Source organism: Otolemur garnettii, unplaced genomic scaffold (assembly GCF_000181295.1).
Source record: "Otolemur garnettii isolate 467f Iridium unplaced genomic scaffold, OtoGar3 scaffold00083, whole genome shotgun sequence".
In the NCBI taxonomy this organism is placed as follows: domain Eukaryota; kingdom Metazoa; phylum Chordata; class Mammalia; order Primates; family Galagidae; genus Otolemur; species Otolemur garnettii.
The window spans coordinates 7,334,963-7,352,541 of record NW_003852478.1 but is presented as its reverse complement, the minus strand read 5'-3'; the positions used below and the strand labels follow the sequence as shown (position 1 = coordinate 7,352,541).

The 17,579-nt window shown below is 43.3% G+C and overlaps 1 protein-coding gene across 2 annotated transcripts in view; it reads right to left on the bottom strand.

The window, feature by feature from the left end:
* Positions 1-14,226: 14,226 nt before the first annotated feature.
* PDGFRA (platelet derived growth factor receptor alpha) overlaps positions 14,227-17,579 on the bottom strand; it is a 46,321-nt gene continuing 42,968 nt past the window's right edge. For both annotated transcript variants that reach the window (XM_023515990.1, XM_023515991.1), the window contains exon 23: positions 14,227-17,103. In XM_023515990.1, the coding sequence (XP_023371758.1) occupies positions 16,956-17,103 (148 nt within the window). In that variant the 3' untranslated portion in view covers positions 14,227-16,955. The remainder of the gene's footprint in view (positions 17,104-17,579) is intronic.

The following is a 17,579-nucleotide window of genomic DNA, read 5'->3' as shown; positions in this document are numbered from 1 at the left end:
ATCATGGACTATGAGGTAACCTTGCGGATAGAAGCTACACACTTAGGGTGAGGGAACGAACAGGAAGATAGTTTCTGGGCCTCTAATGACAGTAAAGTTTGCCACATTAGCTTGGGTGGCATCCACGATTCTATGATGTAGCATAAAAAATAAACCTTTCCATTTATTATCCACCAAATCTGGGTTCTGTGATACCATCAAACCTAATCTAACTCATAGATCATCCATATGATATCAAACAGGACAGTGAATTCAAGAAAGAGACTATACAGGAAGGCGCAGAGAAGAATGAAGCAGGTTCGTTGCTTGGAGAAACACAAGGCTCTTCTTTATCTCACTAGGGAGAAGCCCACGTTTCATTTAATGTCTTGAACTGGCATTACAACCACCGAAGTAGATCATCTCAAATGCCTCCCTGTGGGAGTCTATTAGCAATTAACACAAGGGATGTCAGTTCCGTGTGCTGAAAAGAGATATAATAATAGCGCTCAGGGTGATTAAGAGCTAACAACTATAACAGAATTATTACAAAGTTTATTTCCGATAATTTAGAAAGTGTAGGCATCTCAGCTGCTTGGGATACATGCCCCTTCTGTGCAAAGTTTGCTTGCAAAAATTGCAGAAAATAATTTTTAAAATATATGCAGAGAGATATGACATCTTATCTATCTATAACATATTATTCTCAGTTCTCAGAATTAGTCCACTAATTCTTCTAGAGTTCTGGCTTCAGAGTAAGAGAAGGCTTCTCTAGGGTAGGGCCAGGTTGGTGTAGAGGCAGCAGCAGTTTTTGCAATTTATTCCCTGAAAGAGGCATCCTTTGGCAATTGACACAGAGATGCTGACCACTCACAGGTCCCCTGATGGATACGCTGACTCACCTTGTTCCTCTAGACGGCATTCAAGAAGTTGAGCAATGGAAAAACAAAGTATGGGTCTCCACACAGCAGAGAAGACCAATGAGCACGTTGAGGCATTAGTATAAAGAGATTTATTGCAACCTCCGTAACTTATGACATAGCCGTATCTACTGAATAAGTATAACCCCAGAGGGAGAAAACGTTTTACTTCCTATCAAGACTAAGGAAATGAGGACGCAGCCAAAGAGGAAATTGTAAAGATGTTTCTTGGCGCTTCTGTTGCTCTCTAGCAGCCCCTTGTGGTACTTGAAACAATCTGCAGCCCAGATCCCTTTTCCTGCCTTGCTCTTAAACTGCAAGAGGTTTGAACTCTGAAGAAACCAATACCTTGAATGTGTTAGAATCACTGTCCTAGGCAGAAGAATCTTAAACAAACGTTTCAAGGAAAACTTCACAGTAGCCAAAATGAAGCGAGCAATGCTTCCATTTCCTTTAAGAGAATCAACTGGGTTAAGATCTGTCTCTCTCATGCTCTCCCGCCCCCATCTCTCTTCTTTCTCCAAACCCTTAATAAGATCCAGCTACGTATCAGCCTTATGACTGTGCTGAGGTAATTGGATGGACTCAACATCGCAGTTTTGTAGGACAGAGCACTAGGAGGTAGGCAAGGGTCAAATTATGAAGGACGTTTTATGTTCTGCTGAGAACTTTGAAGGAGAGAGGAAGACATGGAGGCTGTAAGCAAGGAGGTGACACAACGGAATCTTTCATTGACAAAAAGTTGTCCTATTAACAGGGCCGAGGTGGGTTGGGTTGGTGGAGAATGATGGATTAGAAGCTGAGAAGTCAAAAGTCTGACCCAAAGCAACGGTGTAGATAGAAAGAGAGATGAGGACAGCTTGACGAGGTATTTGGGACCAGAAGTGAAAGGCTTAGCAAGCGGTCAGGTTTCTAACTAAAGCAACTCAGTGCTGGTGGTATCAATAGCATGATGCAAACCTGGGACGTCTGGAGGAGGGGAGGAGTGGGGAGATGAGATGAGAAGAACCGATGCGTTTAGATGGTTTCAAGGAAAGAGTTTTGCCCCTGGAGTCAGACTCCTGTTCTGTGCCTTCTTCCTCTGTTTCCTTAGATTCCATGTTTGTCTGTTTGGCCTCCATTAATCACAGGACTAAATTAATGGCCAAAGTCATTGACATCCCTTCTGCAATGCACTTTTCACAGGTTTACAAAACGCATATGCAAGTCCTCCCGCCAATCCTGATTCCGTACCACCAACCCTTCCTCTATTTGACTCCCACACATCAACTCCTGCCCTAAATCACCCAGGGGCAGTGACCAGACCACTAGGGATGGTCCCTGTGCCCAGCGCCGGCTGGAATTACCCAGACTAGCCAGTCTTGGACTGTTTACCCTGCCCCATTTGGCCTTCCCTATAGAAACCCCATAAAGGCTGAGGTCTAGCCTTTCCCTTCTCTTTCTGTCTCCTGACTGACTCTGGGGCTTCCCCGTGTGACCCCATGTGACATGGTGTGTCCGCCCTGCCTCTTAGGAAATGTAAGTAATAAAAATTTTCTTGGTTCAGTGCCTATGGCTCAAGTGGCTAAGGCACAAGCCACGTACACCTAAGGTGGCAGGTTCAAATCCAGCCCAGGCCTGCCAAACAACAATGACAGCTGCAACCAAAAAATAGCCTGGTGTTGTGGCAGGCGCCTGTGGTCCCAGCTACTTAGGAGGCGGAGACAGGAGACTCGCTTGAGCCCAGGAGTTGGAGGTTGCTGTGAGCTGTGATGCCACAGCACTCTACCCAGGGGGACAGCTTGAGGCTCTGTCTCCAAAAAAAAAAAGAAATTTCTTTCAGTGGCACTAACCTCTCTGTGTCCTCACTTGATTCCCTTTAAAAGTTAAGATCTGGGTACAAATCACACTTTTTCCTACGTAATTCTAGATGTGTACTTACCTTCTTGGAATTTTCATCTACTCAACTAAAATATATGAACAACAATAAGAATGATGCCACATGATTATCATGAGGCTTATTTAAAATATGTGCTACTAGCCTTTGCACATTATAAGCATGTTCAGTATATCATTAGTGCTCTAGAATGTGATCCTCTAGTGCCTTCTCCCAGAAAAATCAGCTTCTTAACCACATTCATGGAGCAACGTTCCTGTCCAAGTTCAGGGCATTTTATCATAGCCCAGGTAAATTCACTGTGGTCTGATCAAGGCAACAGATATACAAAGCTATGAGGATCTGGATTGGTTGGTCTTACCTAATGTGATATATTCAAAAATCTGCATTTTAAAAAAAATTATTAAAAAGGACTCCCCTTGTATATTTTTTAAAAAGGTTGGATTTGTGATCATCCTGCATTCCAAATTGTCTATAAAATCAGCATATTGTACCCTATAAATGCATTAATGTACACAGTTATGATTTAATAAAAAATTGTTAAGAGAAAAAAATGAAATAAATAGCAGAGAAAAAAAGAACTTTTTAGTAGTCCAACAAACAAACCAGAATTTTATTATTAAGCCTTTGTTTAAACCCTATTGTTAGTTTCTAAAAACCTTCCACAAGATTTTTAATTACTGTTGTTCTAAACACAATGATTTGAGAACAAAAATGGAATAAATGATGTTTTAGAAAAGAAAGGAAGGGAATCCATGGGGGGGGGGGAAACAGAAGGAAAATGGGCTTCTCCAGCAGCAAAATGGCATTATTATTATTCCAAAACATAAGTTTCCACAGAGGGTCCCCCCCCCCAGTTTCAAGATGCTAACAAGGAAAGGCTTATCCAAAACCCTCCAGAGAGTATCAGAACCAAGATGGTGCCTCTGTTCAAAGGACACAGCATGAGGAATTTCTGCATCTCCTGGAGCATTTAATGCTGAGGATAAAGAGCATAAGAACTTAGTTCAGATAAGAACAGATCACAGGAGGACCACAACCAGGGTGGGGTAAGTGACGGGCCTGGGTGCAACGTGGGAGGCTCTCCTGACTCTGTGAGTGCCCTGAGTCCCCAGCCTGTGCTCCAGCTACAGGGTGAAGAATTTCCATTCTAGCCGTTAGCACAGAGGGGCTCTGCCAAGTGGCTCACCCTCAGCTGCAGCGTAATCTAAATGAAGGCATTGTGTGCCCCCCTCTGCGCTGAAGCCTCTATGGGTAGGCTGGGTCCTTTGCCAAGTAAGGAGTCCCCATCAAAACCCAACCAGAGTCCTGAATTTGAAGAGGAACTAGAACTAAACAAGGTTTGCTTATTCAGACTAGAAGTGGAACAAATTTTCAATCTGAGTAAGGTAAAAGTCAGTATTTCTGAGAATTTCACTAGTTCTACAAATACACGTCTTAGGAAAACAGCCGCCACCCAAGACCACCCATGTGCTTAATTCCCGTAGTGCTCAGGATCAAAAATTTCGCTGCCTCTATTTCTTCTTCCTTTAGTTAACCTCACTCCCGTCTTGAACAGGGTGCCAGGGAACCTCTGGGCTTTGTTTCAAACTCATAATAGAATTCTTCCCATAGTCTGGTGGCAAATGAGTGCGTTTCATGGAATGTTGGATTTTTCTGGCTTCAAGAGTAGGTCTGTTGAACGGGGAGGAGCACTTTGCAGCTGTGTTCCTCCTACAAACTTCGCAGGCTTTCGCTGTCATGGAGGTTGTGGTTGTCCTTCTGTGGCTGGAGAAGAGCACATCTGTCACATGGGAGGAGCTTGGGGTCAACAGCTGGTTTGCCCTCAGGAGTTCCCAGGTGAGTGTTGCTTCCTCCACAGGTCTGCTGCCCTGAAGCTTGCCCTGTAACTGCTCCTCTGTCCACTGTCATGCATTCAATCCTGCAACAAATATTTACAAGACCAGGCCTGTCCTGGGCACCAGGAACAAGTCCTCCTGCCAATTCTTGTTCTCCCTGGCACATAACCAACACTTGGCTGTTTGGATTGCCCTGGATTCCACGTTTCCAAGATTCCTTGATGAGGAGCCTTTGGTGTTCATGTAGAAATTACTGCATTAAAATAAGGAGGGGAAAGCTTTAAAAATGCAGATTTGCAGAATGCAAATCCAGTCATCATCTAGCTTGCATTCCAGCAGAGGAGATGGAAAATAACCAAGAGGACGTCAATAAATTGAGTTAGATGACAAGTGAGGGTGAGGGAAGAGGAGCAGGGGTACGATAGGATGTACTGGGGGAGTGTGCGGATGGGGCGCTGGCTGGTGCCCGTGGCAATACTGAATAGATCAGTCTCTGAGAAAAGGTGAGATGGAGCAGATAACTTGAGGAAGTGAGGAGATTATCCAAACATAACATAGGAAAGAGCATTCCAGGCAAAGGGAAGAGTCAGCTCAAAGGCTGTAACGTGGGTATGTTCTTGTTGCCTTCTAGAAACAGTAATGAGGCCAGAGTGGGTAATGGAAGCAGCAGAGAGGAGAGCAGAGGAGGGCGTTGAGAGGGGACAGAGGCCAGATAGTGAAGGGCCTGGACGCCTCACGTAAAGATTTGGTCTTACTCTGAGTAAAATGGGGAGCCACTGCCGGGCACTGAGCGGAAGAGTGGCCACAGCTTCACTCTACTTTCTACGTGAAAATAGTCTGTCGAGGGCAGAGAGGGAGCAGAGCAGGTGGCCTGTTTAGGGGGCTGCTGCAGTCACACAGGAGGAAGTGGCCCAGGGTGGTAGCAGTGCAGATAGTGAGAAGCAGTCGGATTCTGGATACTAAGGTGGAACCGGGGGCTTGATGGGTCAGATGCAGAATATGCAGACTGTGAGGAAGAGAATTGCCAAGGACTGCAAGAGTTGAGGGCTAAGCAACTGGGAGATTTGAATGTGCCACCAGCTAAGACGCCAAAGACATAGCAAGCTCGAGGGGAGGAAGAGTGAAGTTTTGAAGTTAAGAGGTCGGTTAAGAGGTCACTATTTGCTAGCCAGGTGGGCTTGTAGTCCCAGCTCCTCTGGAGGCTAAGGCAGAAAGATCACTCAGGCAGGGGAGTGAGCTGTGATTGTGCCACCACACTCCAGCCTAGGCAGCAGAATGAGATCAGTGTCTGAAAACAAATAAATAGGCCAACTATTTGCCATCCAAAGATGTTGAGTAGGCAGCTGGACACACAAATCTGTAGCTAAGGAGAGAGGTCTGAGTTGGAAATATAAATGTGCCAGCAGGTGTCTGAAGCCCTGTAATTGGATGAGATTGACAACAGCAGCAAAAAAGGTTCAAAGACTGAGCACTAGGGTTGCGATGGAATTTTGAGTATTTTGCTTTCCAACATTTATATTAGAAAAAGCAGTAAAAATTATATTTAGGAAGAATGCTAAGTGAGCCAATCTGCTCACTCACGTGTGCACTACCTGCCGCAGAAGGTAGGAATGAGACGGAGATGAGGACCTCACACGGAGCAGTGAGCAGAAGCCAGAGCACTCAAGGCAACGTCCCTCTCAGAAGTGAATGTCTCCAAGTGACTTCGTGCCCAGACCTGAGAGTCGTAACCAAACCACAGCCCTATTGCTTCCATTCAGACATCATTTTGCTTTTATTCTGATCAATACCCAAGAATCTCATGTGACAGTTTTTCTCCTGACTCTGTCTTGGACCAACACCATTCTCATTTGAAGTGGGATCAGCTAAGACTTCAAGAGCCAAACAAGCTTTCAGCTCCATTGCGACTTCTGGTTTATGGGAAAGACCTGCTCTGTCCTTGCCTTTCAAAGAGATGTTCTAGCTATAGACTATAGTCATTAAATAGTCATGAGCCCTCTTTATAAGGGAAATATCAGTTAAGGACTCTTGGCTTATGGTTCTTTTGGCTTAGAATGCGCCTACTTTTCTTCTCTGCCTGGATTAAAAAACCCTTCAAAGCCTAGTTCAAGTGCTTCTCTTCAGCTTCTCCCAGCCTGACTCAGGCTCTTTTCTCTGTACCCTGATAATACTTTGAATTATCTAACATACTGCATTTAATACAAATTTTTAGGAGGCAGAGAAAATAATGCTTAGATGGAAACTAATATCATTACATCCTTACATTAGAAAGACTTATGGTCTCAAATAATTGTCTAAGCTTTTGCCATAAGAAACTGGGGGGAAAAAAAACTAAACCTAAAAAGACAGGAAGAAATAATGAAGAGCAGAAAAAAGAAAAAGAGACAAGTAATAAGGAAATAAAAGAAGTAAGAAAATGCAAGAAGCCCAAGTGCCCATCGACCCATGAATGGATCAATAAATTGTGGTATGTGTACACCATGGAATACTATGCAGCCTTAAAGAAAGATAGAGACTTTACCTCCTTCATGTTTACATGGATGGAGCTGGAACATATTCTTCTTAGCAAAGTATCTCAAGAATGGAAGAAAAAGTATCCAATGTACTCAGTCTTACTATAAAACCATTTTATAGCTTTCATATGGGGACCAAGAAGAAGGGGAAAGGGGAGGGGGGAGGGAAGGAGAGGGGGGAAGATGGGTGGAGGGAGTAATTGGTGGGACCACACCTGACGGTGCATCTTACAAGGCACAAACTTCATCTTACAAGGTGAAACTTACTAGGTGTAGAATATAAATGTCTTAACACAATAACTAAGAAAATGTGGTGAAGGCTATATTGACCAGTTTGAGGAAAGCACTTCAAATTGTATGTAAAACCAGAACATTGTACCCCATGATTGCATTAATGTACACAGATATGATTTAATAAAAAAAAGAAAGAAAACAAAACCAAAACCTGAATTTTTGAAACTATCACTAAAACTGATAAATCTGTCATTAAAATCACCAACAGGGAAAGAGACAGAACACAAATTATCACTGTCACCCACACCTGAGGGAACAACTACAGATCCTGCCATATCACTACATTCACTGCCATGTCAGCTGTATTTAACTGTTTTGAGCCTGGGGCCGTGTGAAGCATATGTAACTCACATGTCTCTTGATCTATCTTTATCTAAGAAAACATTGTGGCCCCAAGAAGAAAAGTTTTTTTTCTAGTGTAGCAGTGAGTGTGTTAAATAATGTTAAGAGAATGTTATCAACCACTTCATGCTAATAAATTAATAATATATGAAGCAGACAAATTCCTTGAAAAACATAGATTACCTAATGTTACTCAAGAAAATGCAAATATCCTCAATGGTCCCATCAGACTTTTAAAAAAGAAACAATACCAATTCTACAGAAACTCTTCCAGGAAATAAAGGAATAAAACACATTCCAGGCCATTCTACGATGTCAGTATCACCCTGACACCAAATGAACACAAAGATGGGAGGATAGAGAACTACGAGTGGGTATTACCACACATGCAGTTTTAAAACTCCTCAACATTAGCAAACTGAATCCAGCAAGACATAAAGAGGGTAATAAATCATAACTAAGAGTATTTCAACCCAAGAATGCAGGATTGCTTTAGTATTTGAAAATCAGTCAACATAATACACCATACAGTCAGTCCTGAGTATCCACGGGGACTGGTGCCCGGATTCCTGCTTGGATACCAAACCCCAAGGATTCACAAGTCCTTTACATAAAATGGTGTAGTGTTCGCATAAAACCTGGCTTCCTGTATACTTTAAATCATCTCTACATGACTTAGAATACCTAAGACAATATAAATGCTGCACAAATAATGGTTACACGGCATTGGTTTATTTGTATTTTCTCCATTGTTGTATTTTGAAAAAAAATTTGTTTCATCCATGGTTGGTTGAATCCGGGGATGTGAACCCCAGGATGCAGAGGATTGATTGCACTAACATGAAAACAAAAACAAGAGGACTCCCCACAAAACTATAGAGTAATCCCAACAGATGCAAAGATGTTTTTCACAGTACGTAACATCCATCCCATTAAAAGAAGAAAACTCTCACTAAACTAGGAATAGAAAGAAACTTCTTAATCTGATAAACAGTATCTATGAAAAACCTATAGCTCACATCACATTTAATGGTGAAAGACTGAATACTCCCCCACCCCACCACCACCAATATCAGCAATCAGGCAAAGATGTGGCATTCACCATCTCTGTCCAGTTTTGTCCTGGGGGTCCTAGCCAGTGCAATAAAGTGAGTAGAAGGAATAAATAGCTTCCACATTGGGAAGGAAGAAGTAAAATTCTCTTTCCATGTAGGTGACATCATCATCTATGTTAAAAATCCTATTGCAGAATGTAAGGTCAACTGCCTTTCTATAAACTAGCAACAAATAAAAAATGAAAAAAATACAATTTGCAACAGTAGTAAAAATCATAAAACATTTAATGTTAAATAGATTAACAAAATATATCTAAGTGCATTTAAAACTGCAAAATATTAGGAAACTCCAAGCTTTGACAAAGAGCTGCAAGCAAATCTAACCAATCTTTGTCCCCAAGGGAGATGTTGTCCTTATCATATCAGACAAATCCAGTTGAAAGAGAGACTCTGGTTCCAGGATGTAGGAACCTTGTCTGTTGTATTAATCGCTGTATCCTAAGGCCGAGACAGTGCCTAGTTCAATCACACTGAAGAACAGAGGAAGACATTTGGGAGGGTGGGTGTGAAAGGGGCCCATGGAAGTGTCTAGAATCAAAGCAAAGAGAGGGCCTACAGGAGTAAGGAGGCCAGGCCTGGCTGCCCCAGCCACAGTTCCCTGTTCTCAAATGCTCCAGTGATACTTGTGTCCCCTGGTTGCTGAAAAGCTTCAGTTTTATCAGAAGGCTCCAGTAAACCATATTCTGTATTCCACTCCTTCAGGTTTTTGTTACTCCAGAGAAGGACCTGTGACCTCCACCTACTGCAGTCTCCTTCTCTGCGAGGTCAGGCTCCCATTAGATCAGTGGTTCTCAACCTTTCTAATGCTGCAACCCTTTAATACAGTTCCTCATGTTGTGATGACCCCCAATCATAAAATTATTTTCGTTGCTACTTCATAACTGTAATTTTACTACTGTTGTGATCGTAATGTAAGTAACCGATATGCAGGAGACCCCCAAAGGGGTTGCGACCCACAGGTTGAGAACCGCTGCCTTAGATAATTACCTGCTTGGAATCACCTCTGCCAGCTGCTTCATTTAGGCTTAAGCATTTTCAAGATCAACTAGACAAAGAGGAGACTGTTCTCTAATCAATTATTTGTGGAAGGAATTAATTAAAAAGTGACTTTCTGTGGCTGGACCATTGCATCATGTTCTCATGCGTTTTCTCCGTTTAGGAAACCAAACCCTGGCCTGACCAGGGAGAAAAAAAAGGGTGCCTGATAATCTCGGGCTAATAGAAGATGCATCCCTCTGGAACTGTCTCCCTATGTGCCTGCAAGTGCACACAGCCTCAGCTCTCTCACACAAAATGAGACGTGTGAGAGAGTGCTCAGGACAGAGAAGGAAGGGGCTTTCTTCCTTTCAAAGAGTTGCTTAATTCCTAATCAAGACTAAGACTTTGACCAACCAAGCAATCTGCAGCTCAAGCACCCCACAGAAAATACTGGATCCCATCCTGTTTGGAGCAGTCAGCATGAAATGTAATGAAATTCAAAATAGACAGGATACACATGCTCCAGAGGGAAGTCATTAATACCCATGAATAATGATAAAGCAAAATACCATCTGCTAGCATAATGTGGCAAATCTCTTTAAAATTCCAATTAGCCTATAAACCAGAAAACAGGTCTCCCATGTAAGACCACGTACCCCTGACGTCTCCATCACTTTACGTGTGAACTAAAACGTGGGTGATGGGGACACGGTGCTGTTTACCTAACCGGGTGGAACAGAAGGTTATAATCTGAAAATTAAGGCTACATATGTATTTCCACATAGATTTTAATGGGAGGAGGGGCATGAAAAATTGTGTCTGTTACAAACACAGTATAATAATTTTGCTACAACAATGTTGTCGGATTGAAGCCCTGCATGTATTTGGAACCAGAGATAATAAGCATTTCTATCCCTCTGTTATCCCACAGAAAATGGCCCAGTTTATGATGGATTTTGATATTCTAAGCCATTTTCCTGAGCTGCATTTCATGAAGCACATAGCTATTAAAATCATAATACCCATTATTAGAACTGGTGTATTATAGCCTGAAAAGAAATTGTCCCAATGACAAATGTAGAGTAGTGCTCAGGCTGGCCAGCCCGTCACTTGTCTTTTGAAATATCTCAAGAAGCAAAGTGACCCACTTCTGAATGCTGATATTTCCTGGTACCTCTTACTGTTCCCACGGTTTGTTGTCATGTAAATGACACTGGAGTTAGTACATTTGGAATTTCTTATCCTGGTGTTATTACTACTCATTTATATGATTTTTAGAAAGTCATTTGTGAGATCATATTTTCATCTTCTATAAATGTCTTCTCTGCCATTGTAAGAACCAAAACAGGGATATTGTTAGCGTCAAAAGAAGTAGATGCAAAGGAACTTTTGAAAAAGTTTTAAAATCCTCCAGAAATAAAAAGCATTTGTATTTATCAAGATTAAAGTAAGCAGAGTTGTCTGCATTACATTAGGAGATAGGATGATACTTTTTTTTTTTGAGAGCCTCAAGCTGTCCCCCTGGGTAGAGTGCCATGGCATCACAGCTCACAGCAACCTCCAACTCCTGGGCTCAAGCGAGTCTCCTGCCTCAGCCTCCCAAGTAGCTGGGACCACAGGCGCCCGCCACAACGCCCAGCTATTTTTTGGTTGCAGCCGTCATTGTTGTTTGGCGGGCCCAGGCTGGATTCAAACCTGCCACCTTAGGTGTATGTGGCTGGTGCCTTAGCCACTTGAGCCACAGGCACCGAGCCAAATTATACATTTTAAAAGGAGAACAAAATGAATTCTAGGCAAGACTGGAACACCCAGTGTGTGCGCCGTGTCAAGTAGCTACTGCCTCATCAGCAGAATTAGTGCTCCCAATGTCTGGATCCTTTTTGAGGCTGAAGCCACAGCAGGGCCAGCACCCAATCTCTAGCCAGCTCTTTGCAGCTTTAATCCCTAGGAGGTAGGCTTTGATCTCCTGGCTACTTGAATTTGGGTAATAGGAGTTATGCTGGAATAAGGTGTAATATTCTGATTGTTAATAACATAATCAATTTCCATTATCCATGAGTTGAAAATAAGATGAGCTATGTCATTCCTTTAAATTCCTAAAGTCACTGGCTTCGGCCTGCTACACGCAGAGCACACAGCCCGTGCGCTGCCTGCCACACTCCTCACACCTTCTCCAATCCGAGTTTGATTCCTAGGCCATGTCAGACAGAAGAGACTAGAACACTGCAGTAATCTGCAAAGCCAGGGATTCACCTGCAAATGTTCAAGAACTTATGGTGCACTAGTTACCTGAAGACTGGAGGGAAACACCAGTTTCTTTCTGCATACCCTTTGGCCCAGTGATTTCATCTGTAGGAATCTGTCCTAACCAAGCATTACCAAATGTGCATGAAAATGTGTGTTGCAAGGATGTTCATGAAGTCATTTTAACAGCAAAGAATTGAAAAATAAAAAAGCCGCTTTGTAGGAATGAGATTGCATGAATTACGGTCCCATTACATTTATGTAATGAGATCTTATGAAGTTGATAAAAAATAAGGGAGTTCTGTCTGTAAGTGCTTCTCACAGAGATCTCTAAAACAGCATTACAAAAAAAAAAAAAATGGACCGGTGGATGGGGTGGTGAGTGATGAGGTGTCAATGCAGGGTGGTCAGTTGTAACAGGTGGTGGGAATGATGGTGCTGGGGAGGCCGTGAGAGGGGAGCAGGGGCCACGTGGGAAATCTCTGTACCTTCCACTCAGGGTTGCTGTGAACCTCAGTCTGCTTTAATAAATGATCTGTTTTAAAAAATAAATAAGCACCTTACAAAGCATTATGTAAAGTGCAATCCCACTCAGGCAAAAGTAGATATGTGTGTGTGTCTGTGTGTGTATCTGTGTGTGTGTGTCTGTGTGTGTGTCTGTGTGCATGTGTGTCTGTGTGCGTGTGTGTCTGTGTCTGTGTCTGTGTGTGTATCTGTGTGTCTGTGTGTGTGTCTGTGTGTCTCTGTGTGTGTCTGTGTCTGTCTGTGTGTCTGTGTGTCTATGTGTGTCTGTGTGTGTGTCTGTGTGTCTGTGTGTCTGTGTCTGTGTGTGCATGTGTGTGTGTGTGTCTGTGTGTGTCTATGTGTGTCTGTGTCTGTGCATCTGTGTGTCTGTGTCTGTGTGTGCATGTGTGTGTGTCTGTGTCTATGTCTGTGTCTGTGTATCTGTGTGTGTGTGCACGTGTATCTGTGTGTCTGTGTGTGTGTCTGTGTCTGTGTGTCTCTGTGTGTGTCTGTGTGTCTATGTGTGTCTGTGTGTGTGTCTGTGTGTGCATGTGTGTGTGTCTATGTGTGTCTGTGTCTGTGCGTCTGTGTGTCTGTGTCTGTGTGTGCATGTGTGTGTGTCTGTGTCTGTGTGTCTCTGTGTGTGTCTGTGTCTGTGTCTGTGTGTGCATGTGTGTGTGTGTCTGTGTGTGTGTCTATGTGTGTCTGTGTCTGTGCATCTGTGTGTCTGTGTGTGTGTGTGCGTGTGTGTCAGTGTGTGTGTGTCTGTGTCTGTGTGTGTATCTGTGTCTGTGTGTGTGTGGCTGTGTGCGTGTGTGTCTGTGTGTATATCTGTGTGTGCGTGTCTGTGTGTGTCTGTGTGTGTGTCTGTGTGTGTGTGCATGTGTGCACGTGTGTATGTGCACCTGCAGATGTGAAGGGCAGAAACGCTAAAACCACACACACCAACAAGGTGGTTTTGCCTCTGGGAAACAGGACAGGGACAGGGAGGAAGACCTGGTGAAGAAAGACTTTGACATTTGACTCTATACACGTCTACAACAGTGGACTGTCACACAGAGAAAGTGCTGCGTTCCTCAAATAGGGAAGAAACACCGCACAGTAAAGATGAAAAACAGGGAGGCGCCTGTGGCTCAAAGGGGTAGGGCGCCGGCCCCACATGCCAGAGGTGGCGTTGGGTTCAAACCCAGCCCTGACCAAAAATAATAATAATAATAAAGATAAAAAACAAAAGAAACATAGGAGCAAAGATGAGTCAAGGCCGGGTCATCTTTAAGTCAAATGCTGTAAGAACTCACTAGCCTGGACAATGTCTTAAATTTTGAATTTTCTACCAGCTAATCAAAAACCTGACACAGAATCCTACTGAAGTGTTGCTAAGAAAGTACGTAGAACAGGATCACTTTCATTTTCATAATTAAACTAAAAACACAAATGCTGGAACCTTAGCATAACTTTAAATTATATATATATATACACACACACACATAATTTGTTGAAATTAAAGATCTTCATTTGTACGTTTTAAAATGCAACCACGCACAGGGCATGTGTAATACACCTTGAGTCATCAGACTGTCTATCTCCCAAGTTAGTCCTTCTCACACATTTGCCACACCATTGTTTTGGGAACACGTTAAGTATTTTTCTCTTTATTATTTCTAAAATATAAATTTCGGACATTCAAAAGTGCAACAGTTAATGTGCCAGTGGGGAATATCACAGTTAAAAAAATATAAACAAAGGCAGTGATACAGCTTGTCATACATGTTTTGGCAGTATTCTCCAAGTCTATCTAGAAATACATATATACATATCGATGTATAACATCATTTTATCTCGCGTCCCTCTTCACGAAAATAGGACCATTTTGTACAGATTGGCAGACCACATTTTAAGGACACCATCGACCATTTAAAAAGTCACAAATTGTGTTTCTCAGCCCAGCTTTGATTGTCATCATAAAAATGGAGAGCATGAAGGATGGCCAAATTCTCTTCTGGGGACTTTACAGAAGGCCGAAAAGGAAACAAATCTGGGACGTGCTGAAAACCCTTTCTTACCAATGCAGTCGTGTACAAACTCGGGGGCGAGCATTCGTGAGCACTGGAAACTGATAGTCTGAGAAGTTGCCTCAATGCAGGGCTCCAAGTGACATCAAAATACAAAGCAGCCACAAAACAGGCTGTATGGGGACAGTGAGGGACGCACAGAACGCTTGAGCTGCGATTCCAGAAACAAAAATATATTTCAAGTCTAATCGACTGTACAGAACCTAGTCGGGTTTTTCGTTCTTAATTGGCCAATCTGGCTCAGTCTTCACACTTACTATGAATAGGTGAATAAGAAAGTTGGGGCTTGTGCTGCGATTACACCGGTAGGTAGTCAAGTGCTCTGTTACATCTTCCAAAGCATCACCTGCCACCAGCACGCACAGTGATTGCCGTAATCACAGCCCAGGTTTCTTTCATACGGGTCAGCAATTAAGCAGCTTTGCAAAGGGCACCGATGAACCCATGCCAACCAGCCTGACAGTCTGGGTGGATGCGATAATTCACCCTCCCATAGAAACTCAAAGTATCAGTAAAACTTTTTAATCTTTTCAACAAAATATTCACCTGGTTACACAGAGGCCTGGCGCAGGGAATTGCATCATTTCTGTAGACGTCCTTCCTTGGCAGGGAGTGGAGGGCGACTGTCACGTTTAGCCCCCCCCCCATGCAGGGGGGAGCAGCATCTTTACTTTTACTTTACAGACCTGCCAAAATCAAACTTTTGCTTTCTCAGCCACAGCTAAGACTGGAAAGTTAAATTATGGGTGCAAATTGCTAGATAGATGGCATAAAACACCACTGACCTGAAGCCAAGGATTAGACAGTCGCCTTCCAGCCTGGTTCCAAATTCCAAATTATTTGTTTCCCATGGCAACTTCCTTTAAGCTAAGACAATGTTTCTGAAAACTCGCTGATCCGAACAGCCAAGGATTTTATAAAAATATAGGTTCCTGCTTCCCCAAGACTTAATACTTTAGAATCTCAGGGATGGGAAACCAGGATCTGATGATTCTGGTTGCCAGTTACATTTGAGAACCAAGGAAACAAATGAAGGATGTTTGTTTACATACTCCACTAAACTGCAGTCTCAGGGTTTCGAACTTTTTCTCTTTGGGGTAAGAGACAAAAGCAGGAGCTCGATGTCCAAGCATCCTTAGGACCCTGTTCAGGGTCACAGATTTAACATCTACCTCTGCTGGCATCCACCGGAGTTGTCACTAGCCATGCAGCCGTCTTTCTGCTGGCAATTACCTTCTCCACTGGGTAGTCAAATTAGAAGTCGCGCTCCACACAGGTTTACATGTGGATGTATTGAGGACACTTAGGACTTACGGGTTTTGTTTGCTGTTTCTAATCCCACCCAGAATTTCAGAGGGCCGTTAATTCTTTTTAGTACAATGAACTGGGGAACCTACTTAGCACACGATTACAAACTCTGACTTCCTGGCTACTTTTACCCTGTTCTCTATGTTCAACTAAATTAAATCCACTAAAGCTACTCCCGTATTTTATAGAGAAACATGTTATTTAATATAAATGTCAAAAACGGTCAAACTTGTCACCTACGTAGTAAGGGTTTTGTTTTTTCTTTAAGTTGTGCTTTCTCTGTAGGGAAATCATGTTACATATTATACATTTTAGAATTATTGATAACAGTAGTATTGTTATTAAAGAGGATTACAATACGAAAATGAGTCCTTGGGCTTCTAAATGACCCAAATCTATTAAACAAGGGTTAATTAGTATCCCTTTAACACTAAAACAAGTAAAATGCTATAGTACCAGGACCTTTTAAGGTTCAAAAGTGGTTTTTCATGCACTTCATGAGAAAGTTCAACAGCAGCTGACACCAGGTTTCGAGAGGGAAGTACATGGATGGACTGAGTGGTCTCTTCAGAAGTCCAGAGAAGACACAAGTCTAAACACATCCTTGGTTAGAGTTATTTACATAATTACAATGCTGGAGTTTTGTTGCAGTACAAACTGTGTATATCAGAATTTCACCAACGCCCTTGAAACACAAAGTTCATCTTTCGTGGCCTATTATTCCCTTGTCCATCGACCTCCAAACTTCACACACCGCTGAGATGCTACTGAAGCATTGCAAGAAGCAACACCAAGACAGTCTGCCTCAAAATATCCCACTCATTCCTATTTCGAAGGCTCCCTGAGGCTCTTGGCTGGGAACTTCTCCTTACGCACCGTCCTAGCCCCCTCTCAACCTCTGCATTGCAATAAAGTGGTTTTGTGAAAGGATCCAGAGGGGCCCGGGAGTGGAAGGCACCCGGCATCCGCAGGTCACAGGAAGCTGTCCTCCACCAGGTCCGAGGAGTCGATGCCGATGTCGTCCATCATGTCGATGTCCTCGATAGTCTCATCCGCCCTCTTGATGAAGGTGGAGCTGCTGGAACCTGTCTCAATGGCACTCTCTTCAGAGGTCTGTGAGCTGGACCAGGGAGAAAAGCAGAAGTTAGATCCACAGACCGAGCAATGAGACTCTGGCTGCATTTCGAGGATCGTTCCCTCAGCGTCAAAGGAGCTCTTCCAGCAAGAGCCCTTCACGGTCAAACTCAGGCTGCTCAAGGGACAGGATTCTGCCGCCCAGCCCGACACATGGTGCTGGGTCACGGGGAACAGCCAGGCCCACAGGTCATCTTTCCAGCCCTGCTCTCCTTCTTTTCTGCCAGGTTCGTCATCAAAATTGCAGCAAGCTGCAATGATTTCTACTTCTCTACTCAATCCCAGTGGAAGAGAATAAACAACACCTGATAGAAAGGCCCAGTGAGGCAGGGCAGAGGGATCACATCAGTCACAGCCACGCCTGCTTCCAGACCTCCTGGGGGTCTGACCTGTGTTCTCAGCTGCAGCCACGCCTGTCACCTGCTCCCAGACCTCCTGGGGGTCTGACCTGTGTTCTCAGCT